At 47.6% G+C, this 25,313-nt stretch overlaps 1 protein-coding gene across 7 annotated transcripts in view; it reads left to right on the top strand.

The window, feature by feature from the left end:
• Positions 1-24,611, top strand: part of RASSF2 (Ras association domain family member 2) — a 41,699-nt gene extending 17,088 nt beyond the window's left edge. For 6 of the 7 annotated variants that reach the window (XM_032351336.1, XM_032351335.1, XM_032351334.1 and 3 more), the window contains 10 exons: positions 7,759-7,849; positions 9,970-10,045; positions 12,014-12,165; positions 14,429-14,523; positions 15,506-15,666; positions 16,461-16,562; positions 17,460-17,511; positions 17,965-18,086; positions 19,566-19,663; positions 20,714-24,611. In XM_032351336.1, the coding sequence (XP_032207227.1) occupies positions 7,791-7,849; positions 9,970-10,045; positions 12,014-12,165; positions 14,429-14,523; positions 15,506-15,666; positions 16,461-16,562; positions 17,460-17,511; positions 17,965-18,086; positions 19,566-19,663; positions 20,714-20,783 (987 nt within the window). In that variant the 5' untranslated portion in view covers positions 7,759-7,790 and the 3' untranslated portion in view covers positions 20,784-24,611. The remainder of the gene's footprint in view (positions 1-7,758; positions 7,850-9,969; positions 10,046-12,013; positions 12,166-14,428; positions 14,524-15,505; positions 15,667-16,460; positions 16,563-17,459; positions 17,512-17,964; positions 18,087-19,565; positions 19,664-20,713) is intronic. The other variant, XM_032351340.1, reaches the window with a different exon arrangement.
• The last annotated feature ends 702 nt before the right edge of the window (positions 24,612-25,313 follow it).

Genomic DNA, 25,313 nt, shown 5'->3' with positions numbered 1-25,313 from the left:
TGTTCCAGAAGCTCCCTCTGCCTCTCTTATAAGGACACGTGTAATTACGTTCAGGGCCCACCCAGGTAACCTAGGATGGTCTCCCTATTCCAAGAACCTTAATTTAATCACACCTGGGGGGTTCCTTGTACTGTACAAGGTAATGTTCACAGGCTCCCTAGATTAGGACCTGGGTAACTTTGGGTCGATTATTCAGCCTACCATACCTCCCATGGCACCTCGAACTCCTTGACATGGTCAAGGTCCCAGATGCACCCTCCTCCCCATTTTGCACAGCTCTGGGGTGCATGTGGCTTCCATCTGGACCACTCTGCCCTAAACTTCTGCCAGTTCCTTCTCATCCTGGAGGCCTCAGCCAAAAAATGCTTCCTTCAGAAAGCTCCCGGGAGGGGCGCCTGGGTGGCTCAGTGGGTTAGGGCCTCTGCCTTTGGCTCAGGTCATGATCCTGGGGTCCTGGGATCAAGCCCCTCATCGGGCTCTCTGCTTGGCAGGGAGCCTGCTTCCCTCTCACTCTCTGCCTGCCTCTCTGCCTACTTGTGATCTCTGTCAAATAAATAAATTAAAAATCTTAAAAAAAAAATGGAAGAAAGAAAGAAAGCTCCTGGGACCCCACTCGTGTGCAGTGTAGGTGCCCTTCTGTGTACTGCCCTAGCACCTGCTTCCCTTGCTAGAACAGTCTCCTGTTACCATCTCTTACTGCATCTTGAGGACGGGGCTGTGCCTGTTCTCTTTGCTGTTGAATCACCATCAGTAAGGGCAAAAGGCACATACATGTCAGGCACAGGAGACGTGATTGTGAAATGTGTACATTTAAATCTGCATGGGGGTGCCTGAGTGGCTCAGTGTATTAAGCGCTGCCTTCTGCTCAGGTCATGATCCCAGGGTCCTGGGTTCGAGTCCTGTGTTGGGCTCCCTGCTCAGCAAGGAGTCTTCTTCTCCCTCTGCTTCTGCCTGCTGTTTCCCCTGCTTGTGGTCTCTCTCTCTGTCAAATAAAAAATAAATAAATAAGTAAATAAATAAACCATAAAAAGGGGACTTTTTTTTTCATTTTTAAAATTTAAATTCAATTTAATTAACATATACTGTATTACTTGTTTCAGAGGTAGAATTCAGTGATTCATCAGTTGCATATAATACCCAGTGCTCTTTACGGCAAGTGCCCTCCTTAATGCCCATCACCCAGTTACCTCATCCCCCACCCCCAACAACCCTCAGTTTGTTTCCTAGTTAAAGAGTCTCTTTTGGTTTGCCTCCTGCTCTGTTTTTCTCTTAGAAAGGATACTTTTTTAAAAAGTGGGCACTGACTAGTTATGGGTAATTATCACTTAAAAAAACACAAAACTTTCTCACCAGTCTGATTTTCTTTCCCCTTTTTCTTTCATTCTTTTCTTTCTTTCCTTCCTTCCTTCCTTCCTTCCTTCCTTCCTTCCTTCCTTCCTTCTCTTCCTCTTCTTCTTCTTCTTCACAGTACATATGTATTCTGATTTTTTTTTTTTTAAGGTAGTATGGAGCCCAGTGCAGGGCTTGAACTCACGACCCTGAGATCAAGACCTGAGCTGAGGGGGTGCCTGGGTGGCACAGGCAGTTAGGCGTCTGACTCTTGGTTTCAGCTCCAGTCATGATCTCAGGGTTTTGGGATCGAGCCCCATGTCAGGCTCCCTGATCAGCATGGAGTCTGCTTGAAGATTTCTCTCCCTCTCCTTTTGCCCTTCTTTCCTGCTTGTGTGAGCTCTCTCTTGCTCCCTCCATAAAATAAATAAATAAGTCTTAAAAACAGAAACAAAAACAAAACCTGAGCTGAGATCAACAGTTAGACGCTTAACCCATGGAGCCACCCAGGCACCTCTGAACTCCATTTTTTATGATTTTTTTTTTCCTCTTAGGAAAAATCAAGAAATTAAAATTTAGAACTTAGAGAGAATGACTGTGTCCTTAGGATACCACTTTTGGGTACACAGTTGGGAACTGAGTTTTCAGAATGAAACTCGGCCTTCAACTCCCCTCCCTGCACTGATGCCCCCTTTATTTTTTTATTTTTTTTTATTTTTTACTTTTTTTACCGATGCCCCCTTTATTAGGGGGCCTCTTATATTTGTCTCCTGCAACTCCTTTAACAAAGTGTCAACATATAACAGCTTAAAACAACACAAATTTATGATCTTAGGGTTTTTTAGGTCAGTACCTACAGGGTCTCACTGGGCTAAAATCAAGGTATCAGCAAGGCTATGTTCTAAAGGACCTGGGAAAAATTCATTTGCTCGTCCTTTTCAGCTTCTAGAGTACACCATGTTCTTTGGATTTGTGACCCTCTTCCTCTAGCTTCAAAGCCAGCAACAACAGATTGTGTCCTTTTCACATTGTATCACCATCACACTGGCTTTTCTGCCTCCCTCTTTCATTCTCTTTTATATCATGGTGAAATACACATGAAATGTATCAACTTCATCATTTTTAAGTGCATAGTTCAGTGGCATTAAGGACATTCCTGTTGTTGCCCTAGCAACACCACCATCCATCCAGGCAATGCTTAATGTTGCAAAACTAAAACTCTATTCTTTAGACACTAATTCTGCTCCTCCCCAGCCTTGGCAACCAAATTTCTGCCTTATGTTTCTATGATGTTGACTACTTTGGAGACTTCCTATTAATGGCATGACACAGTATTTGTCCTTTGGTTGCTGGCTTATTTCACTTGGCTGAATGTCCTCAAGGTTCTTCCATGTTATAGCATGTGTTAAAATCCCCTTCTTTTTTAAGGCTGCAGAATATTCCATGGTATGTGTCTAACATGAATTGCTAATCCATTCATATGTTGATGAACACTTGAGTGGCTTCCATCTTTCAGCTGTTGTGTTTTATGCTGCTATAGACGTGGATGTATAAATATCTCTTCAATATCCTGCTTTCAGTTCTTTTGGGTATATACCCGGATGTGGAGTTGCTGGATCATATGGTAATTCTATTTTTAACTCTTTGAGGAACTGCTGTACTGTTGTTTACATTGGCTGCACCATTTTACATTGCCACCAGTGGTGCACAAGGTGCCCTATCCTTCCACATTCTTGACACTTGTTATCTTGTGTCTTTTTTAAAAAAATATTTTATTTATTTGACAGAGAGAGAGAGAGAGAGATCACAAGTAGGCAGAGAGGCAGACGGGGCGGGGGGGAGCAGGCCCCCTGCTGAGCAGAGAGCCTGATGTGGGACTCGATTCCAGGACCCCGGGATCATGACCTGAGCTGAAGGCAGAGGCTTAACCCACTGAGCCACCCAGGCGCCTTTTTGATACCTAGCCATTCTAGGTAGAGATACCTAGGTGTCTTTTTGATACCTAGCCATTCTAACACAAATGAGGTGATAATGTGATTTTGACTGGCTTTTCCCTACCAACCTGCTATTGAGCATCTTCTTATGTGCTGTTGTTCACTTGTATGTCTTCTTTGGGAAAATGTCTATTTGGTTTCCCTGCCCATTTATTAATTGGATTGTTGGGTTTCTTTTGCTATTGAGTTCTCTGTGTTCCTTATATATTTTGGATAGTAACCCTTTACCAGATTTATAGTTTGCAAATATTTTCTCCCATTCTGTAGGTGGCCTTTCCATCTTGCTCTTTGTTTCCTTTGCTGTACAGAAGGTTTTTCGTTTTATATAGTCCCACTTACTTATTTCTACTTTTGTTGTTCATGACTTGGGTGTCATATCCAAAAAATTGTTGCCAAGACCAGTGCCTAGGAACTTTATTTCTGTTTTCTTCTTTAGAGTTTTATAGTTTCAGGTCTTACATTTAGTCTAACTCATTTCAAGTTAATTTTTTTTAAAGTAGCCTCCACACTTAACATGGGGCTTGAACTCATAACCTCAAGTGTTGCATGCTGTACTGGCTGAGCCAGCCAGGTGCCCCTCAAGTTAATTTTTGTGATTGTATAAGATAGGGGTCTAATGCCATTCTTCTGCATGTGAGTTTCCAATTTTTCCAACATTCATTGAAGACACTATTCTTCCCTCATTGAATATTCTTGGCTCCCTTCTCAAATATTAATTTCATGTGCATGGGTTTGTTGCTGGGTTCTTAATTCTGTTCCATTGGTTTATGTGTCAGCATCACGCTGTTTTGATTGCTATAGCTTTGTAGTACAGTTTGAATTCAGGAAGCGTGATGCCTCCAGCTTTGTTCTTTCTGAGGATTACTTTAGCTGTTTGAGTTTTTTTGTGGTTCCCTATAGACTTCAGGATTATTTTTTCTGTTTCTGTGAAAAATGCCATTGGAATTTTGATAAGGATTCTGTTGATCAAGAGGTGGCGTTGGGTAGTATGGACATTTTAACAATATTCTTCTGATCCATGAACATGGGATATCTTTCCATTTATTTGTTTTTGTTTTTTTCAATTTCTTTCATCAGTATCATTCAACTTTTAGTGTGAAGGTCTATCAAACACTTGGTTAATTTATTCCTAAGAATTATATTTTTTGATTGTAAATGGGATTTTTAAATCTCTTTCTCAGATAGTTTGCTGTTAGTGTATAGAAACACAACTATTTTTGTATGCTGATTTTGTATGCCGTGACTTTACTGAATTCATTGATTAAGTCTAACAGTTTTTTGGAAAAATCCTTAAGATTCTTAAAAAAAGATTTATTTATTTTAGAGAGAGAGTGAGTGCGTATGAGTCAGGGGAGAGACAGAGGGAGAGGAAGAGAAGCAGATTCCCCACTGAGTGTGGAGCCCAACTCAGGGCTCAATCTCACAACCCTGAGTTCATGATCTGGGCCAAAATCAAGAGTTGATGCTTAACTGACTGAGCCACGGATATTCTATGTATAAGATCATATTATGCAAACAGACAATTTTACTTCTTCCTTTTTGACTTGAATGCCTTTTATTTATTTTTATTGCTTGAAGACTCTGGCAAGGATTTTCAGTACTGTGTTGAATAGGAGTGGTCTAAGTAGACACCCTTGTCTTACTCCCGGTTGCAGAAGAAAAGCTTTCAGGTTTTCACTGTTGAGTATGATGGTAGCTGTGGGCTTGTCATGTCTGTCTTCTATTATGTTGAGGCATATTCCTTCTATACTTAATTGGTTGGAGTTTTTATCATGAAAGGATGTTGAATTTTATCAAGTGCTTTTTTTTTTTTTTTTTTTTGCATCTGTTGAGGTAATCGTATATGATTTCCATGTGTGGAACTATCCTTGTATCCCAGGGGTAAATCCAACTTGATCATGTTGTATGATCTTTTTCATGTATTGTTGAATTTGCTTTGCTAGTTGTTGAGAATCTTTACATTTACACTCATTCTTTAGGTATATCAGCCTGTAATTTTCTTTTTCTGGTCGTATGTTTACCTGGCTGTGGGTATCAGGGTAACACTGGCCTCATAAAATGAGTTTAGGAGTATTCCCTCCTCTTCGGTTCTCTGGGAGAGTTTGAGAAGGATTGGGTATTGATTCTTCTTTAAATATTTGGTAGAATTCACCAGTGAGACCATCTGGTCCCAGGCTTTGCTTTTCTTTTCACAACCTGGGAAGTTTTTGATTACTAATTCAATCTTACTCATTATTGGTTTATTCAGATTTTCTTTTTCTTCGTGATTCAGTCTTGGTATGTTATATGTTTCTAGGAATGTATCCATTTCTTCTAGGTTATCCAATTTATTGGCATATAATTATTCATAGTAGTCTCTTAAGATGATTTGCATTTCTCTCATGTCAGTTGTAATGTCTCCTTTTCAAGTCTAATTTTGTTTATTTGAGTTTTTTCTCTTAGTCCAGCAAAAGGTTTGTCAATTTTGTTTATCTTTTCTAAAAACCAGCTTAGTTTCATTTATCTTTTCTATTGTTTTTTCTGATCTCTCGTTTATTTCTGCTCTGATCTTTGTTATTTCCTTCCTTCTTCTAATTTGGGGCTTAGTTTATTCTTTTTCTAGTTCCTCGAGGTTGTTTATTTGGGATCTTCCTCTTTTTTTAATGTAGGTGTTTATTGCTATAAAGTTCCCTCTTAGAACTGCTTTTGTTGTATCCCATAACTTTTGGTATGCTCTATTTCCATTTTTGTTTGTTTCCAGATATTTTTGACCTCCATTTTGATTTCCTCTTTGACCGATTGGTTGTTCAGGAGTGTGTTGTTCAATTTCCACATATTCATGAATTTTCCAGTTTTCCTCCTCCTATTGATTTCTAGTTTCATACCACCGTGGTTGGAGAAGATACTGGTATGATCTCAATCTTAAGTTATGAAACTTGTTTTGTCTGTAATTTACTTTGAAATGCATAAAAGATAAGACGGATTATTGAATAGATAAAGGAATGTATAGCTGGCCCGCTGTGTGATAAGGATAGTAATTTTTCTTAAAGACTATGATTTATTTAAAGTATTTTATTTATTTATTTGACAGAGAGAGATCACAAGTAGGCAGAGAGGCAGGCAGAGAGAGAGGAGGAAGCAGGCTCCCTGCCGAGCAGAGAGCCTGATGTGGGGCTCAATCCCAGGACCCTGGGATCATGACCAAAGGCAGAGGCTTTAACTCACTGAGCCACTCAGGCACCGTAAAGATTATTTATTTGAGAGAGAGAGAGAACATGGGAGAGTGAACACAAGTGTGGGGGAGGGGCAGAGGGAGCTGGAGAAGCAGACCATCCGCTGAGCAGGGAGCCCAATGTGGGGCTCACTCGATCCTGGGAGCCTGGGATCATGATCTGAGGCAAAGGCAGACACTTAACTGACTGAGCCACCCAGGTACCGCAGCAAATGTTAAGGGTAGAATAAGCATATATTCATGGTCGTTCATTGTCTTCTTCATCTTTATGTTTGAAAATTCTCATAATAAAATGTTGGAAAAAACTTTGGGGTAATGCCATTCCCCAGAGAGAATCAATCCTTCATTCCTTTATATACAGATAGACACATGCCGGGGATTCTTAACTGGGGGACGTTTAGCCCCCAGAGGACACTTGGTAATTTTTGATCGTCATGACTGGATGGTGCTGCCGGCATCCAGTGGGTAGAGGCCCGGGATGCTGCTAACAGTGCCCTCCGATGCAGAGGACAGTCTGCACAACAAAGAATGTTTTAGCCCAAATGTCGACAGTACTGAGGCTGAGAAACCCTGACATATATATCTGAATATCTGAATATTTATACCCATTTGTATTAATGTGTATATACATATATATATGTATATACACACACACACACATTTTAGGCTTACATATATTTTAAACAAAATTGAACTCATGGTTTTGTAACCTTTGTTTCCATAACATGTTGTCATTTTCCCAGGTAATTAACTGCCTTAAACCTTATCCTATTTTAATGGCAATTGTAGGTGTCTATGCTAGATTCATTGCATCCAGCTCTGTCTGGGCATTTTCAGGTGGCTGGCCAGTCTCTAGTGTACCTTAGTGGAGTCTGAGTCTTCCCTGACAGACATATCTCTATTCTGTGTGGTGAAGTTCTCTTCAGGGAAGACTTGTTGGTCACCCTTGGGACCACCTTGGGCATCAAACATTCTTAGTGACTGGAGCCCTCCAAGGGTTGTCAGTCTCCCCTTTGGGTGTTTCCCCCCCACCCCCCCAGAGGCTGTGCCAAGCAGAGGCAGCAGCCAGCAGTGTGGTATCTCACTAGCCCTGGGTCAGCATTGGGTTGCCTAAGCTGTGGATCTGGGGTGGGAACAGAGAGCCATGTGCCCCCTCCCCTGGCCCAAGTTCTGCATCCCTAAGGACCCAACTTGACTTTGACCTCTGTCTTTTTTCAAACATAGGTCTCCCCTTCTGATGAAAAGAGAACAGAAGAATGGACTACAGTCACCAAACCTCCCTCGTCCCGTGTGGACACGATAAATACATCTCCAAGTAAGATTTTTGGCTTTAGTGTTATGCCCCCAGTGGCCAGTTCCATGTGGATGGAAGCCCCTGGCAGAAGAGCCTCTTCTGCCCATGGATGGCAGGGGCTCCCGTGTGTGGGAAGTAGGGAGCACAGCAAGGTTGGTGCTCTAGAATAAAACATAGCCCTGAGGCTGGCCATGGACAGCAAAGCAAAGGGGACCTTCAAGACACAGATGGTGTCCTGGAAGGAGGAATTAATGGTGGTTGCCCTTTGTGCTGTCTGTGGTGTCCCCTGAGGCAGTCCTCGCTGGGTCATATCCCTTTGCAGCTGGGGGTCTGACCGGAATGGACTCAGGTGAGCTCTGAACAGAAAGAGACAGTCTTATGGCTTTATATGCACTTAAATCTCTTGAGCTTAGATTTTTTTGCTAATGGGAGCCAAAATGGACTTTTTCAAATGATAATTTCGAGAATAGATTTTTCTATCCAGCACAGGGATTCGCTCATACTGAATGCTCTCTATCTGAAATAAATGTTTAACTTATCCGAGGCCAAATTGTTTTAGTTCCTTTACACATATTAGGCCACATACAGACATGCAGTTGTGTGAACTGCGGCTTGTTCTTATTGCTTCACTGAGGGATTTCTCCAGGGCCCTCGACTGACTGGCCAGTCATATTAGATCTCTGTGCTCAAAAGTCCCAAGCAGCTTTTGCGTTAGGTTATTTGGAGTCGCATTTTTCAACTAATTCATTTAGGCTTGCATAGAATGACTCCAATTTTTCTAGGTTTAACTTGTCAGGAGCTTCTTGGAATTTCAAGCCAGCTCTGACCTCTGGTGTGGCCCCAAATTGCTCCACTGAATGGCGGCATTCAGAGAGTCCAAACTTTTGCCTGAGAGCAGGCAAGAGCACAGGGCGATGTCTTCAAGCTCCTGCCTTCCCAGCCCGCAGCTAGCATGCACCTTCAGATAAAACCGGATTGTTCTCAGGTTAGATGAGGGCTCGTCCAAATCACAAAGGTAGGAAGTCCTTGCTCTCTCTCATTCAGTAGAGCTGTGTTTCCAGGGGGCCACCTGAAAACCAGGATTTAACAGCAAAGCAGGCTAATATAGGGTTTCAGAGGAAGATTTGCAAGTTAAGAAAAAAATTTTTTAAAAGTTTATTTATTTAAATAATCTCTATACCCAACATGGGGCTTGAACTCACGACCCTGAAATCAAGAGCCTCATACCCCTCCCACGGAGCCAGCCAAGCACCGACCCCAGTTTTTTTTTTTTTTTTTTTTTTTTTAAATAAACTTAAAAGCACTTAGAATGAAAAGATAAAAGCTGTAGAACAGAATACTGCCAGGGCCCAGAATCCCCTCCTGCCCCCTTGTGGTCACTGCTCCCCAAGGTGAACTGCTATCCGGAATTCTAACACCCATTTTGAACTCTGTATACATGGGATCATACAATACGTGGCCTTTGGAGTCAGGCATCTTTTCCTCAACGTAAGGTCTGTGAGATCCATCCGTGGGGGTGAGGCTCATTCATATTCTTGTTACTATGTAACATTCCACCGTGTGACTACAGCTTCCTTTATTCATTCTCTGAGCTGTTGACGGGAATTTGTGAGTTTTTAATGACGGGAATTTGTGAGTTTTTAAACCCGCTGTAAGGTCATGTCTCTGAAGCATTAGTCAGTGGGTCCAGACCGTCCCTTTTAACTTGCTGCAAAGTCTAGAAGTTCCTGAGTCTCCTGCAAGCCTGTATTGATTGCCCTGTCCTCACAGCAGGGGTGAGGGAGAAAAAACAGTGGGGCCCCAGCAGGCTTATACGTGGACTTCCTCGTATGTTTGCCTCTCTGAATCTCGCCTCACCAAGGACTGTGTGTGGAGTTTGGTTTGGGGAGTGTTGTCAGAGCTGCGAGCCTGGGTTTGCTGGAGTTGCTCCTTGCACTCTGTTCTTGACCTGTTCTTGACCTTGATCCTGGGGAAAATGGAGATGGGGGCGGTGGCTGTGTGTGTGTGTGTGTGTATGCATGTGTGGACAGACACCCAGACTGGGGCAGCTGGAGGCCAGTTTCGAGGTGAGAAAAGAGGGAACAGGTGCATTACAAGTGGCTTCAGCTGAGAATGTCACACCTTTTGTATCTTGCCCTAAGGAACGAACTTCTCCTTCATCTGAAGACCTATAATTTGTACTATGAAGGCCAGAATTTGCAGCTCCGACACCGTGAGGTAAGGAGACCGCGGGGGAGCCTGTGGGCCAGCCCAGTCTGTCTCCATGTCTCCAGGGTCTCGGGGTCCCTGCCTCTCCTACCCCCACCCATGGGTGGCCTCTCATTGAGGATGTTAGCGGGAGTCCCTGGAGTTCTTTGGAAGGAGACCCCAGGCTTGTTTTGTACTAATGAGGATGACCTTTTCTGTTCCAGAGATATTCCTGGGGATGTGAGCCTGGGCTAGCCTCTGCTTCAGAGGGGGGTCTTTCAAAGGGGACGTTCATGAAATGATCCTTTCCCATGGCTCTCAAGCAAGCTCTTTCTTCTTGGGCAATTCAGGAATCTTACCCAGTCCTCTGTGTTTACACACCTGGGCCCACATCAGTCAGCTCGGCGTGGAAATACTTGGCCCTTCTGTATGACTGCAGTGGTCTTCCTCGGGTGCCTTCCTGGGATGCCTTTTGCTCTCCGTCCGGCTTCTCCCAGCCCCCAGCCTGAATCTAAGCTTACTCATCCCATATCCATTTCCGTTGAAGCCTGTTATCGGGTAGATGGTGAGTTATGGAGGAGCCAGGTGGAGTAATTTATACTCAAGTGTTCTAGACTGATAAGATGTGTGTAATACCTTCTAAACACATTTTCAGCTCATCAAGCCATGGCGATCCAATCCACAGAAACAGATATCAGATGGTAGAATTTCAGCTACAAAGGCAGGCTCGTTGGGGAGAGTATGTGAGATGCAGTGGCCTTTTCTGTGTCCCTCAAACCAGTCCATGTAGGCAAAGTCCTAGTGTGGGTTAAATCCTGTCCTAAAATCATACTATGTAACAGTAGGCATGCCAGCCTCAGGCTTTACCAGCAAGAAAGGCCCTCTATATGGCCTGCTCTTACATAAAGCCTTTCCCTGCAAGACCCCTCCCAGCCTGAAAGTTGTTTTCATCTCCTGCCGTCTTTGGCTCTTCCCTCCTCTCTGTGGATGATCCTGGGATCTGGGTCAGTTGTTCGGTGGACAGGTGTCCTCCTCATCCATATGGTTCATCCTGAAGATGTAGCTGTGGCCCAGGTCTGACAGCTGTAGGTTTTTTTGAGACCCTCTAAAAGGCCTGACCCTTTTAGGCACTGCCCTTAAAGCTTCTCGTAGTGAGTGGCTCAGCCATTTGTAAGATTTTGGTCCTTGGATAGCTTTTCAGCAGTGTGTCTTATAGAATAAATTCTCAGAATGCTCTATGATTAAACAGAAACTCATTATAACAAATGAGATTCAGTTCTTTGAGACAAAACACACCAATGCCCTTAGAAGGGTCTGATGTTTAACCTGTTAGCAGTCAACCACCCTTGAGTATAAATTTGGAATTCTTAGAGGATTTATTTACCTCTTGGAGAGCCATAATGTAGCACATTAGCTAATTAAAGTCTCTGGGATGTTATGCTGGTAGGAAATCTGATGAACATATCCTCTCCCAGCTCATGATCGCCTGACACCCTATTTAAGGGAACGGTTGATCTGCGAGAGGAGCTAGTATTCGATAGAACAAACTTGGGGAAATGTTACTGCAAATCTCCTTCATCCAGCAGGTCAGATTGGTAAGCATATGTTCTAGCTAAAGACATAGCTTCCCATGGTGGGGGAGGGGAAAGTAGCTAATTCGAGAATCTGGCTCTGACTTCTGTTAGCAAGGCTCATCTCACGCTAAGCGATGTCTTCTTCTTTCTTTAAAGTATAAAGACAAAACAAAAAACCCCCACCATTTTTATCATTGACACACATGTGCTTGATTTTGAGGCAACTTTTGCATTGACCTTGAGGTCGTCTTCGGGGCGTCAGGGGTCGTTTGCGGTGGGGTGTGTCTCAGAGCTGGCCTGCAGGTGTAACTTGGGTGCGCCCAGCCAGGACGTCTCAGGGGCTCTGTCCATTGTCCCCCGATGTGCTGCTGGCTTCTGCGGGGTTTTCAGGGCTGGCTCATGGTGCCAATTGCTTTGTGGGCAGGAGGAAGACGAGTTCATCGTGGAGGGGCTGCTGAACATCTCCTGGGGGCTGCGACGGCCCATCCGTCTACAGATGCAGGATGACAATGAGCGCATTCGCCCCCCGCCATCCTCTTCCTCCTGGCACTCTGGCTGTAACTTGGGGGCGCAGGGGTGAGTGAAGAGAGAGGGGCCCAGGGGTGACTGGAGTTCTGTTCTTAAATGTCCTTGAGCAGAGAAATGCCACCTTCTTCCAGCAAGCCTTGACCCTGGCCCCCATTCTCCCCACCTGCACTACGCACCTGTTCTGGGCTTAGGAGGAAGAGGAAGGAGCAGGTGTTGGTGTGATCAGGCCACTGTGCCTGTCACCACATCAGAGGGGGGAAACGCTAAGGCCTGCTTGCGGTGTGTCCTCCCTCGCAGAGAATTTCTGAGTCTCTGAGGGGGTGTAGCTTGTGGTGAGCTGGGCCTCGCCTGCAGATTTCTAAGGGACAGCCGGCCTCAGCATCTCCCCATGGGGACCACTCCTTATAGAGTGGCCCTGCTCTGGAGACAGCAAGGGCTTGAACCTTGTCTCCAAAGCTTTCCATGACTTGGGGTGGAGGAACCTGGAAGAAGAAAAGGAACATCACAGCTTGTCCAAACCGCTCCTGCGAGGCCAGCCAGGGGACTGCGTCCTTCAGGCCACACCCGGAGCTGGGCGACAGTGTGACAGTCAGTAGTCTGGGAGGCTCCCTCCTCTGGATTCCCACTGCAAGGTCTGCAAAGCCCAAGACTGGTCGCCCCCTCCCTCTGCTGCTGCCAGCTGAGCAGCCAAGTGCCATGTTTTGAGGCCTGCCCTCTCCGCTGGGACTTCCTTCAGGACTTCGGTTTTGGGTATCAGTGACCGGCTGTGTTCCCTCCCCAAACTGGCTGGTGCTGCTCTGAGGCCAGAGTGTGGGAGATGTGTGCTGACCTCCCAGCCAAACCACGGTGACTTGTTTTCTGTTTTCAACCGGACCTAAGCTGTCTCTGTTGGACACACTGGAATTCTGCTCAACTCCGCAGCCAAATCCATCATTCTCTAAAGTTGAGAGACGCCTGCATGGTGGCCAAGCCCTGGAGCTGATGTGCTTTCTTTCCCAGGGAATTTTAGGAGGGACGTCGCCCGTCCCATTGGCTGCTGGGATGTCTGGTCAAGGTTCTTGGGCTTCATCTCCTTGATTAGTTTCACGCTCTAATTTGATTTCAGCCCTTTTGCCTTCTTGGATTTCCTGCGGGCCAAACCCTTTTCCATGGCTGCAGCCGGACGACGCCCAGGCTGTGTTCCATTGCGTCCCCTCCACGAGGGGATTTTGAGAACGCCGTTGACTGCGTGATTTTTGGCTGAACCTGCTGGCCGGTCCTTCACTCCGCACACTCATTTCTCCTCCCTTCCCTGCAACACCAAGCTGAACTTCGCTAGTTCTTGAAACCCACCAGGGCTTTTGACCGGGTTGTCAGGAACGGGAATGAATGTCATCCCTGATGCTGGCTAGAATCAAGCAACTACCTGGGCCACTGGGCTAAGAAGGGGGCTGAGACCAGTTTCTGCTGCGGTGAGGGAGTGGGCGGTGGGAGCAGCCCTCCCTAGCTCCAGTCTGCAGTCAGAAGTCCAGAGTTAGACCACAGTGGGGAGTCCTTCCAGATTTTCAGTTTTTATGGTCTTCCCTTAAAACTGTCATCTCCGGATCCTGAGTCCCATCTCGACTGGATCCCAGGGAGCCCATGCTCTTCTCACAATGGGATGGTCCTAATGGGTTAAATACGGTTCTCCTCTCTGCTCAAATCTCCTGTTGATTTGGGGTATGCATCTCTGAGCTGCAGTCATTATTCTTTTTGGCTTATAAGGGGGTCATTTGCCAGTTATCCGGGCCTCTGCTCAGGCTGGCTGTGTGGGGTCCAGCTTGGCTGAGCAACCCGTCCAGCAACCCCAAGGACACTATCATCAGTGGCCCTTCCAATGCTGCTCTGACACTCGTGGGCAGCCAATGTATTGCTTCTCCTCCTTGAAGATGCCAGAAGCAATTTCTGAGTTACTCCAACAGAAAAGCCTCTGAACTGGAATCTTGTCTGGAGAAGCAAATGCTCATTGTTACAGGGTTTTCCAAATATGCTGTAGAAGCTGTACGTGCTCAGAAACAGTGCAGACAACACCTGGATTTTGTTCTTTGGTGTTCTCCATCCCGGGCTTGATGAACTCGGGGCTTGTGTTGGGATGGATGCTGGGAAAGAGCATCTTCTCCAGAACACCCCCTCCCCTCCCAGTGCTTATCCCTGGAGCAGGGCCAGCTTCACGGGCCGCCCGCACGGGGCTGTGCTAGTTCCCAGCCCGGCCTATGCCAAGTGCTCTTGCAGGAGAGGGAGGGTCCCCCTGCAGGAGCTGAACCGCTCTCCGTTTTGTGTTCTTTCTCCCCAGCACCATCCTCAAGCCCCTCACCATGCCCAACATTCAGATTTCAGAAGCGGATGCCCCGCCTGAGGGCGAGCAGACACCGAGCCCCACAGGTACAGGTGCGGCGGGAGGGGTCCCGCTTTGGGCTCACCTTTGGGAGGACTGGTGTGATCTAGATGCTGTAAATGGAATTAATAAAAGTCATGTGGTTTGAGATTCAATGTGTGTTCAAAGGAGGCAGTCAGAGGTCCCCCCATTTCTTCTCCCCACCATAAGTGGTTCCCTCCCCAGAAAATCCTCGAAGGCATTCTTTCTGAGGTATTCTAGACAGGGAAAAGCAAATACACAGCAACATGCCTTTATAGTTGGAGGTCATTTCTCTTCTTCCCCTCTTCTGTTTCTGCACATCCCTGTTTCTGTTGGTTTGTTTTCTGGAGTGTTCCACACAAATCCATCAAGAACTTTGGCCTTCTTATCCAGCTGTGTTCCACTGTGTGGAGAAAGCGAGAGCTGAATGGCTCCTCGGTGATGGACGTTGAAGTCATTCCAGTCTGTTGCTGTGACAAACGGCAGTTAGTGGCCCTGGACACGTGTCATTTCACACATTTGTCATGTCTGTAGGATTCGTTCAAGTGGAGTGTCTAGGTCTGAGGCTATGAGCATTTGTAATTTTGATAAATACTGTCAGGTCCTCAGGTCATGCTTCTCCTGTGCCAAACACTATTTTCAGTGCTTTGCGTGAATTAATTCAGGAAACCCTCACGACAACCCCGTGATGGGGGTGCTGTTAGTATGCCCATTTTATAGATGAGGGAACGGAGGCGTGGCGAGGTTAGTGAAACATGGCAATGGTGAGGCTGGGATTTGGCCCTGGGAATCTGGCTCCTGAGTCTCTCCTCTGAATCTTGTCACTGTAGAGCTTCTCCGTAAATTATACCATAGGTTTTTGCCCCGGCAAGAAATACTGTTTTGATGAAACGTATTTCAGTGGGAGGCCATGGCTAGTACCGGTGGTAGCATTGGCCACAAAGAGGGGACTGTGTGCAAACCGCCACAACCCTGGGCTGGGCAGACGGAGCTCATCTCTCCCTTCCTTCTTAGACTCCAGGGGCCTCAAGCCCCTGCAGGAAGACACCCCCCAGCTGATGCGCACACGCAGTGATGTTGGGGTGCGTCGCCGTGGCAACGTGAGGACACCCGGTGACCAGAGACGAATCAGACGCCACCGCTTCTCCATCAATGGCCATTTCTACAACCACAAGGTAGAGAGGATGGGGGAGGGGAGGGGCTGGGGGCCAAGGGAATAAGGCCTCTTCTTGGGCAGCGGCCACCTCAAGGTTACAGAGGAGTGGGAAGCCAAGTGTTTTCTATTCTGTCTTGGGTCATGGGTGGGCTGCAGGCTCTGCAGGCTTTGGGAGGGATGAGGGACCCCAGATCAGAGCCCCCCATAGGGTGGTGAATGAGATGACCCCACAAACATCAGATTTTCCCTGGAAAATCCACATGTACCCCCATCCTATACCGTGGGCTTCTCGCTGCTGGGTGGTCTCACTTTTCTGTGAGCTGTGTGCTACCCACTGAGTCAGGGCTGCAGGGCTCAAATCAGGGGGTGTCCGTGCACTACCCGACCCCCCACCCCCGCCAATTCTAGCTGATCCTCCTTTCCTCCCACTGCCTGGTCTGAATCCAGCCCCAGAAGCAAGTGCCTCACGGGAGGGGTCAGAGACCCCTTGCGTTGAAGGTACAGTGGAAGGGGCCTTGTGCATGTCTTCTTTGGCAAGAGGGCCTTCCTTACCTGGATCCATTTGCCCTCCTTGCTAAGCTCAGACCCCTCCAGCTTCCCATGGGGACAGTGGGGAGGAGACAACCGGAGTTAGGCACAGCTCTCTGGGGCGGGGTGGGGGAGGAGGGGGCCTCTCAGGGTGCACGGGGAGAGTGCTCTTGTCACTGTGCCCTTTACCCCAGGTCATGGGACCGGGACACCTGGGTTTTAGAGCCCAGTTCTTGTCCCATCTTGTCCCCACTGCCACCCTAAGCCATCCCCCTCTCTTGACAGACATCGGTGTTCACGCCAGCCTATGGCTCCGTCACCAACGTCCGCATCAACAGCACCATGACCACCCCCCAGGTCCTGAAGCTGCTGCTCAACAAATTCAAGGCAAGTTCCCTCCGCGGGCTGGCCTTGGAGGGGTGGCGCAGGGGCCTGCGGCGCTCCCGATGTGGGAAGGGGGACATGGAGAGTGTGCAGTAAGCGGGGGGCACTGGGCAAGGGGGCCTGGGGTTTTCTGACCCAGTGGCATTAGTATCCCAAGGGAGATTGTTAGCCAAGCAGCTTCCCAGTCCCCAGCCCTGAAGCAGACCTACTGAATCTGAAGCCCAAGGACCAGGGAAACTGTTTGGCAAATGGCAGGAGATTGGTCCGCTGAATTCTGAGAAGCAGCCCAGAGCCCAGGCACAGACCCCAGGCCCTAGGCACACACCTCAGAGCCCAGGCACAGACTGGCTTCTGAAACACATTTGGGAAATGTATTCTGAAAAATGAACTTCAGTACACGTGCAAGTTCTAGTGCATGAGTCCGTAAAGTCCTGTTACTCTGCAGGTTTTACACGATTCCTTTACAAGAAATCTTTAGGAGACAGGGATCCCCATTTTTCCCTGAGGCCACTGGCAGCTGGTGGTCTCTGGGTTCAAATCCCCAGCCGTCACCTGCTGATTGGAGGAGCCGAGATAGTAACTTAAGCTCCCTGTGCTTCTCCTTCGTCTTCTCTAAAATGAGGGTTCACGGGACCCCCGCTGAGGGCCTGTCAGGAACATGAGATGAGTTAACACGTGCCAAGTGTGTCGCCCAGTGCTTGGCAGGGTGCCAGAAAGGTGAGTCCTTCTTATCGACTGTGATCGGCCCCTCTCTTCATCCCCTCTGAGAGCTGGAGAGAAACGGCTCCCCCTCAGAGGCACCAAAAATCCATTTAGCTTTGCAGCGTTCCAGAAGGAATGGCTCAGAGGTAGGATATGTAAATACGCACTCTCTTCAAGCATCTCTTGTTTCTGATTCAGATCGAGAATTCCGCAGAGGAGTTTGCTTTGTACGTGGTCCATACCAGCGGTGGTAAGTCTGAAAAACACGGTGTACTTGAAAATGTTTATGTCACTCAAATCGGCCTCATTTGCTTGTTGTTTGGCCTTTGGAAAGTTCCAAATGTTGTTTGCTCCTGAGGCTGGTGGGGTCACTGTCTGAGTCCACTGGGGAAGGCCGTAGGTGGTCTAAAACCTAACTGCTTATTTAAAAGGCAACTGGATTTTCTCAAGAGGTAGATGAAACCGATTCCTCCCATGTAGCGTCTTATGGCGGGGCTGGAGCCTGGTAGTTTTGTCCGGGAGAGCAGGGAAGGAATGGTTGCTTTGAACCAGAATTGTTCATTCACAATTCAGTCTCCTGACGTAGCTGGCCACATCTTCTAAGGGGCCTGGGCCATCTGGGCCCCTGAGTTGGCCGCTTCTTACGGTGAGAAAGGCCTCAGGCCTAACTCAGGGCTGTTCCTGGCTGTGTGTGTGGTTCCAGAGAAACAGAAGCTGAAGAACACCGATTACCCTCTGGTTGCCCGAATCCTCCAGGGACCGTGTGAGCAAGTCTCCAAAGTGTTTCTTATGGAGAAGGACCAGGTGCAGGAGATCACCTACGATGTGAGTCCCCTTCCGGTGGGTGGTCAGAGATTTGCTTGGGTTACGTGCAGCTTGACTCTCTGGCCAAGGACCAAGTCCCATTTTCCTGCCGTTCCTCCATACCAGATTTTCTTTTCTTTTCTTTCTTTCTTAAAGTTTAACTTATTTTTTATTACTTTTTTCCATCTTTAAAACATTTTCAAATTTCTGATTTTTAACATTTAAACATTTTTATTCTAATTCATTTATCTTATTTTTTGAATTTTAAAACTTATTTTTTAATTGTATTTATTTTATTTTTAATGAAACATTTTATTATGATTAAAAATTTTTTTTTAATTTTTCATTTTTTCTTTCTTTTTCTTTTATTATTATTACTTTTAATACCAGGTTTTCTTGAAGCAGGAATGGTCATGCGGCCGGGAGAATGAACACAAATGCTAGGCGGAGGGCATGCGCTGGGGGAGCTGTTGAGGGAATGTTCTGGCACAAAGTGGTTTACCCAGAAAAAGTAAATGTCTTCAACCTTTCTAGGGTACTGTAAAGGGCTGAGAAGTTTCTGCAGACCTCTCTCAGCAACTTGAAGCTGTTGGCAGGGTTTTTCCCTTATCTTGTGTGTTAGTCAACTTTTGCTGCAGTAACAAACATCTCCAAATCCTAGCTGCTTGCCACAGCAAATGTTCACTTTCTTGCTCAGGGCACCGCAGGCTGGTGGCTACCTGCTCTGCTTCCAGCCTGGGGTTGAGTTCACGTCTCAGTCCGAGACCCAGGTATGAGGGGTAGTGGCTTCCTGGGGTACACTTCCCAGGGCAGCTACCTGGAGGGCGAGATACCAGACCAAACCTCATAAGCTCCTCTGAAACCTCCACTCAAACGGACCTTATATCATGTCCACATACGTTCCATCGACCAAAGCCAGCCACGAGTCTTAGAGCAGTTCAACATGAATAGGCTTTTCCCATGGAAAAGAGTTGATCGAGTAGGAGGGGGATTCTTGTGGAGGCAAGGGCACAGCTGCTTTAACTTCAGCTCACCTGGAGGCACCCTCACCCCCATGGCCTCTCTGGAGCAAGTTCCCATTTGGATGCCCATGTGAGACTCCAAATGCAAATTATCGTCCTGAGCCATAGGTCCCTGAATCCCGATAGGGCAGAACGTACAGGTTTATTGACTTGGGGGTTCAGGTGTTCTCAGCATCACTGCCTCAAGAGAGAGTGCTTTGCATGTTGGATAGCAACTTGTCGTGCATTAGATACATGGGATGAGAGAGGAGAAGTTCCAAGATCTGTGTCACGGATAGGGAGTGATCGTCACCACAGACTCGGTGCCAGCCGTGAGATGAACAGGGCTTGACTACTGTAGCCTTTAAAGGAATCTTGGATCCATGCAGAAATAGGTTTCCCACCCCATTGCACCTTGCATGAGACAGACAACAAAAGGAATTGGAGTAAGTTTGGGACGGGGCGTGCACGCACCCCAGACGGATTTCTTCCTCCCCAGGTGGCCCAGTACATAAAGTTTGAGATGCCTGTCCTAAAAAGCTTCATTCAGAAGCTCCAAGAGGAAGAAGATCGAGAAGTCAAGAAACTGATGCGCAAGTATGTGCGGCCGGCCCCGGGGCAGCTGCTTGGGCTTCTCCTTGGGACCTCCGGGAGCCGGCTCTCTGATGGGTGCCTCCCAGGGACTGTGCTGAGTGGCTGTGTGGGCCTGGGTCCTGGGGACCTTCTTCCCGGGGGCTCCCTGTGACACATGTGGATCTCAGATGGGGACACAAAGCTTAAGTGTGTTGGTCTCTCTGCTTCCTCAGTCAGCTTCTTATTTTGATGTGGGACAGAAAAATGTTCTGGGGATTTCAGGAAGGCTGTCGTAGCAGTGGAAATTAGCCGAAGCTACCTACCTCTGAAATCCTTCTCTCCTACCCTTCTTTCTCAATGCTTCTCTTCTGGAAATTACATTTAGCTTGAAAAGTCCAGTAAAGCTTCTCTCTGGAGAGGATTTTTTTTTTTAAATTTTATGATCGTAGTGTCGTTGACATACAGTGTTATATTTGCTTCAGGCGTCTGGCGTAGCGATGCAACGGTCCCATACATTATTCAGTGCTCACCATGATAAGCAAAGTCCCCATCTGTCACCATCCAACGTTTTGACACTTTATTGACTGTATTCCCGACGCTCCACTTTTCATTCTTGTGACTTTTTATTTTATAACTGGAAGTTCGTACCTTCCAATCCCCGTCACTGGTTTCACCCTATTTCTCTGGGGAGAATTGTATGATTTTTAAATTTTTTTGCCATATTTATTCGTAAAGTGGACAGCTTTCCATGGATATGGCAGAACAATTGATTGACTTCTGCCCCTGGAGAATAGCGCCAATGCTCTATTTGCCCTAACAATGATGATCGCGCAAAAGCAGTTAACATTTACTGAACGCTACTGTAGTCCGATTGTCTAGTTTGGATTGGGTCTGCTTGGTTCCTCTCCTCTGGGTGCAGAAATAAACACAAGCCACACAGGGTGGCTGGCAGCTGGGCCACTGATAGAAGTGAAGGGACTGACAGGGGGCTCCCAGGAACCCGGGCTGTGGGGGAAGATCAAGAGGGAGCATGTGTTGCTTTCTGCTGCCCATGGTAGCTGTTCCTGTCCCCAGGTATACTGTGCTCCGGCTCATGATCCGGCAGAGGCTGGAAGAGATGGCCGAGACCCCAGCAACAATCTGAGCCACACGAAGGAGGGGATCCAGACGCCACAGGGGCCGCCACTGGCACAAGAAGACGCACAGGAAGCTGGGAGCCTTCCTTCCATGGGAATGTGTAGCTACAGACCCCTCCAGCTCCTGCGGAGCCACTATCCATTGCCTATAGCAGGATGGAGAAGCCAGCAGACAGCTCCGCATCCTCGGATCCCCACGCGCCTCTCCTTTCTCTCACTCACAGGACTTTTGAATTTTGTTATAAGGACCCAACGTGTGTGTGTGTGTGTGTGTGTGTGTGTGTGCATTTGAGCACACACATGCACTAGTAAGCGCGTGTGCACACATGGTACATATCCACGTGCCTACCTGATATTTACACGGAACTGAATTCCGAGCCACCAGCACCCACCTGGGGGGCTGACATTGATGTCCTCCTCAAGGGCCCGGGAGCAGCCACGCATGTTTGGAAGGGAAGGGGTTTCTGCAAACTCACCATTTGGGATATTTACATATTGGTGGAGATCTTCCCCGTACGTCTAGAAAGACTGGGCATTGGAAATTAACAAAATAGCCGCCCCATGCCCTTGGGGAAGGTCGGATGGAAAGAGAAAAATAAATCATCTGTGGGGTAGATGCAATAAACCCACAAGTTTTTACACTGGAAACTTTGTTTAAAATAACAAAGACGTATGTGATCTGTGTGGATTCTGCCTCTCCTCACCTCTGTGGCCATGCCTAGGAGAAGAGACTGATGTCTCACTCAGCATGCCAACCCCGTGCTGTGAAGGCCAACCCCAACTCTTTGGCGCCTCCTTGAGTCGAAGGAAATGTCTCATGGGTTTTTCCGTGGCCAACTGGCTAGAATGGCCCAGATCTGGACTTGTCCTTGGGTGGTGACCAGAGTTTCCCTCTTTAGGGAATCATAGAAGCTCCTTGCAGAAGTGACAGATGCCTGGGAGGCCAGCCCATTTCCCATCATCAAGGGCTCTCCCTGCACTTGGAGCTGAGGCCATGTGTTTGAGGTCAAGGCCAAGGGTTTCTTCTTCAAAACCATAGGATTCTTGTAAGTTGCCCTCAACTTATGCATGGAGATGGACTCCAAGCATGAGGAAGACCCTGCTACTGACTGAGTGTGGGGCTCAGGGAAGCTCTGTGGGCTGTCCTATGCAGGTGCACATGGAGGGTGGAGCTTCTCTGAGCAGCCACCTGGGTGATCTTTGGAACAGACCTCAAATGGGGGAGAAAGAGTAGGACAGTCTGTCACCTGTGTCTCCTCTCAGGAAGACCACTGGGTAGCTGGGCATCAATGTGGCTGGTACAGTTTGAAGAGGGACAGACAGATGCTGGGAGCAGAGGATGGGCCAGGCAAGGGTGGGAGCTCCTAGCAGCAGGTGTCTCAGCCTTTTTTTGGGGGGGTGTCCCCATCTCTTCTCCTCTCCAAGAAAGGTTTCGGGAACCGGGCAGTTGGCGGAAGGAGAGCCGTGTCGGCAAAGAAGGTGGATGCTTGCAGCAGAGCCGTTCCTGCCTCCTCCTGCCCCCTGCTCCCCTCTGTGGCTTCCGTAGCCTCGTTAGATGGCTTGCAGCTGTGGTCTTGTTGACTTTCACAAAGATGGCGTTCTGCCACCTGGCATCTTGCCGGGGGTCTTTTAGCAAGGCGACCTCCTCTTTGGGGACAGCGCCACCAGCCCTATGGGGCGTGGACTGGAAATCCGGAGTCTTTAGTCTCCATCATACCCCTCGTTGGGCCTCCGCAAAATGCACAGAAAACCCCGGGGGCAGGGGGAGAGGCTTCCTTTGTTAGAGCTGGGAAAGAGCCGGTTGGTGAATGCAAACAGACTTCCTGAGTTTTGCATTTGCGAAAATGACCTAAGAAATTCTCTTCCAGTTACTTTTATTTTGAATGTTCAAAGCCTGCGTTGGTCCCATAACTCTCTTTGGTGGGTTAGGCAGAAAAATTTCCACAGAGCAGATGACTAACCTCTAACTTTTGTTAGATGGCGACTTCTGGTTTATAAAAGTTCTCTTTGATTTGCACTAGCACTACAATTGCTTCAATACGGAAATGTTGCAAAACGTAGGGTAGACCTGGCCTCTTAAAGATGGGGTTGGGGGGGGGCAGGTGTCAAGGTGAAAGTCAGGGGAAATGGAGTCTTATTGGATACATTCCCCTTACCACAGGCTGTACTTTTCCGTTTTGGCCCACCCTGTTTGGAGATCATTTCTCACATCCTAATAACCTCATCAGGAATTTTGGAAAGGTCTTTTGAAATAGCAGTGATTGAAACAGAGACACTTCTCCATGGTGTGGAGCCGGATTTTCCCACTGGTATCGTATGGCTTTGCAGCTTTGAATTCCTCTACTGATTTGTGTGGTTTTATGTAATTGCGTGCAATGAACCTGAAATCGGGTGAGGAACAAAAGGCCAATTTATAGGGTTTTTTCCCTAACTTGTGAAAAGCAGGCTAGCCACATCTGGCTTTCTTTTCCTGGGGGCTTGTGTTACAAGGTGATCAAATGAAGGAAAAGCCTGAGTCTCATCTGGCGGGGTGTGGGGGGTGTCCGTTCTGCCAGGTGTTGGTGGAATTAAGCACAAGGTCACATTTTCAGTGATCACGTGAGTGGGCAGGTGAAGAGTTAAAGGGGGGCATAGGAGGGTGGGGGAATCTTGGGGAAGGACTGACAAGCACAAGCAGCCGGCTTGCCTGTGCGGGCTGGTGAGGAATGGGCTGGTGAGGAATGTGTGCGCCGGGCTCCAGGCTGATAAACTTGAATTCTACGTGAGGTTTAAGAGAGAGGAGATCAGATTAGCCATCCACCCACTGGGTCCCATGCTAGGACCAAGAGCTGAGGTTTTGGTCTGAGGCTTCAAGGAGAAATATTCACACCCTTCCCTTCTCCCTAGCAGAAAGGAAACAATACACTCTCCTGGAGATCCTCATGTAGACATTTTATCACCATTGTACACAATAAGACTTTGAAATACAATGATACACACACACGCAAATCTGTTCTCGGATGTAAAACTTCTTGGCACAAATTCTTTTCTGCAGGGTTGGGTGGTTATTTTGGTGTCAGGAGCAAAGAGGTGCGACGGCTCCCAGTAGGGCAAGAAACTCTCTTAAGAGAAACTCTCCTTCCCCTTCTCCCGCCTCGAAAAATGCCAAGCTCCACGGCACAGAGAATATGGTGTCCTAGATAAACGGCCAAGAGAGAAATTTTCTACGCGCGGGGGAATTTCAGGGTCTCGTGGCCAAGCCATGATGTGGGAGCTGAGATAGCAAGCAGGGAACTTCCCAGCATCCTCGAGGCCGTAGCACACATTTCCGAGCTGCTGCTGAAGTTGTTTTACACAAAGTCCTGCTTGAGTCAGGTGAGACGAGGATCTCAGAGAGAGGCAGAAATACAGAGAACCGTGGCAGCCCTTCTTTCAGTGGAACTGAAAGCACTTCCCCTGCCACGGGAGGTTATAGCGCCCCCCTGTGTTTGAACCAAGCACAAGATGTGGACAAGCCCGGAAGGGAAAGCCCAGTTTGCCCTTTCCGAGCCTGCTCAGCTGATTGCAGACCTGCTTCCCCGGCTGATGGTTTCTGGTGTGTTAGTGCTAGTGTTTCTTCAGGGTTTCCCCACTTATGTTAGCTTCGCGAGGTATTCGTTTCTTTATCGTAACTTGCCTTCAACAATGGTACATGACCCGGTTCAATGTTTGGTTCTGAACTTTTAAAATGATGCATCTGGGTATCCTAACATAATTTGACGAGGCCTCAGAGGGAGCCATAAATGTCTGTAACATTTTGATATGTTTTCATGCACCTAACTTAGATCTTGTTGAAATAAAGCACTTTTCAAAGAGAAGTCGCTCTGTGGATGAGTCCATGTGTGGCCGCTGGGTGGGGACCCCTGCCTTGTGGGAGGGCCGGGGATGGGGGTGTGAAGGCATATCCAGGGAATAAGTTGATTTTCTTCCCTAAGAGTTTATGGTTTGAACAGGCTCAGGCTTGGCTGTAATATTCCAAATAGGAAGTGAAATGAGAACGTCCCTTAGGAGTCTTGAGTTCAGGTCCTGCTGGAGCCAAGAGTTGTAGCGGAAAGAGCTGGGTAGGAATACCATAGATGCTGGATTTTGCCCTGACTCTACCCCAGGCCTGTTTTGATCCTGGGCCCAAATCATGGAGCCTTTTGCTAGGCCTTGGTCTTCTTAGTCCTTAGTCCTTCCCCATGTCTAAAATGGCTGAGTCACCCCGTAGGGGAGTAGGGACCTGGGCTTGCCTCAGGAGTTGCCTCTGCTGGAGGTAGCTCCCCAGGGGTTGCCAGATGTAAGACCCCAGACAAGGGCCCAAGTTCTACCCTATGGTGTGGGGCCAATGTTCGTTAATTCTGTGTCAGCCTGGCTAGGCCACAGTGCCCAGATATTTGGCCAAACACGGGTCTAGATGTTGCTCTGAAGTGTTTTTTTAGATGAGATTAACGTTTATATCAGTAGACTTGGAATAAAGCAGATGACCTTCCACAATGGGGGGTGGGGGGCTCATCCAATCCGTTGAAGGCCTTAAAAAA

The sequence above is a fragment of the Mustela erminea genome, chromosome 7 (assembly GCF_009829155.1).
Source record: "Mustela erminea isolate mMusErm1 chromosome 7, mMusErm1.Pri, whole genome shotgun sequence".
Classification (NCBI taxonomy): Eukaryota; Metazoa; Chordata; class Mammalia; order Carnivora; family Mustelidae; genus Mustela; species Mustela erminea.
The sequence above is the reverse complement of the archived record's forward strand: the minus strand, read 5'-3'. Positions and strand labels throughout refer to the sequence as shown.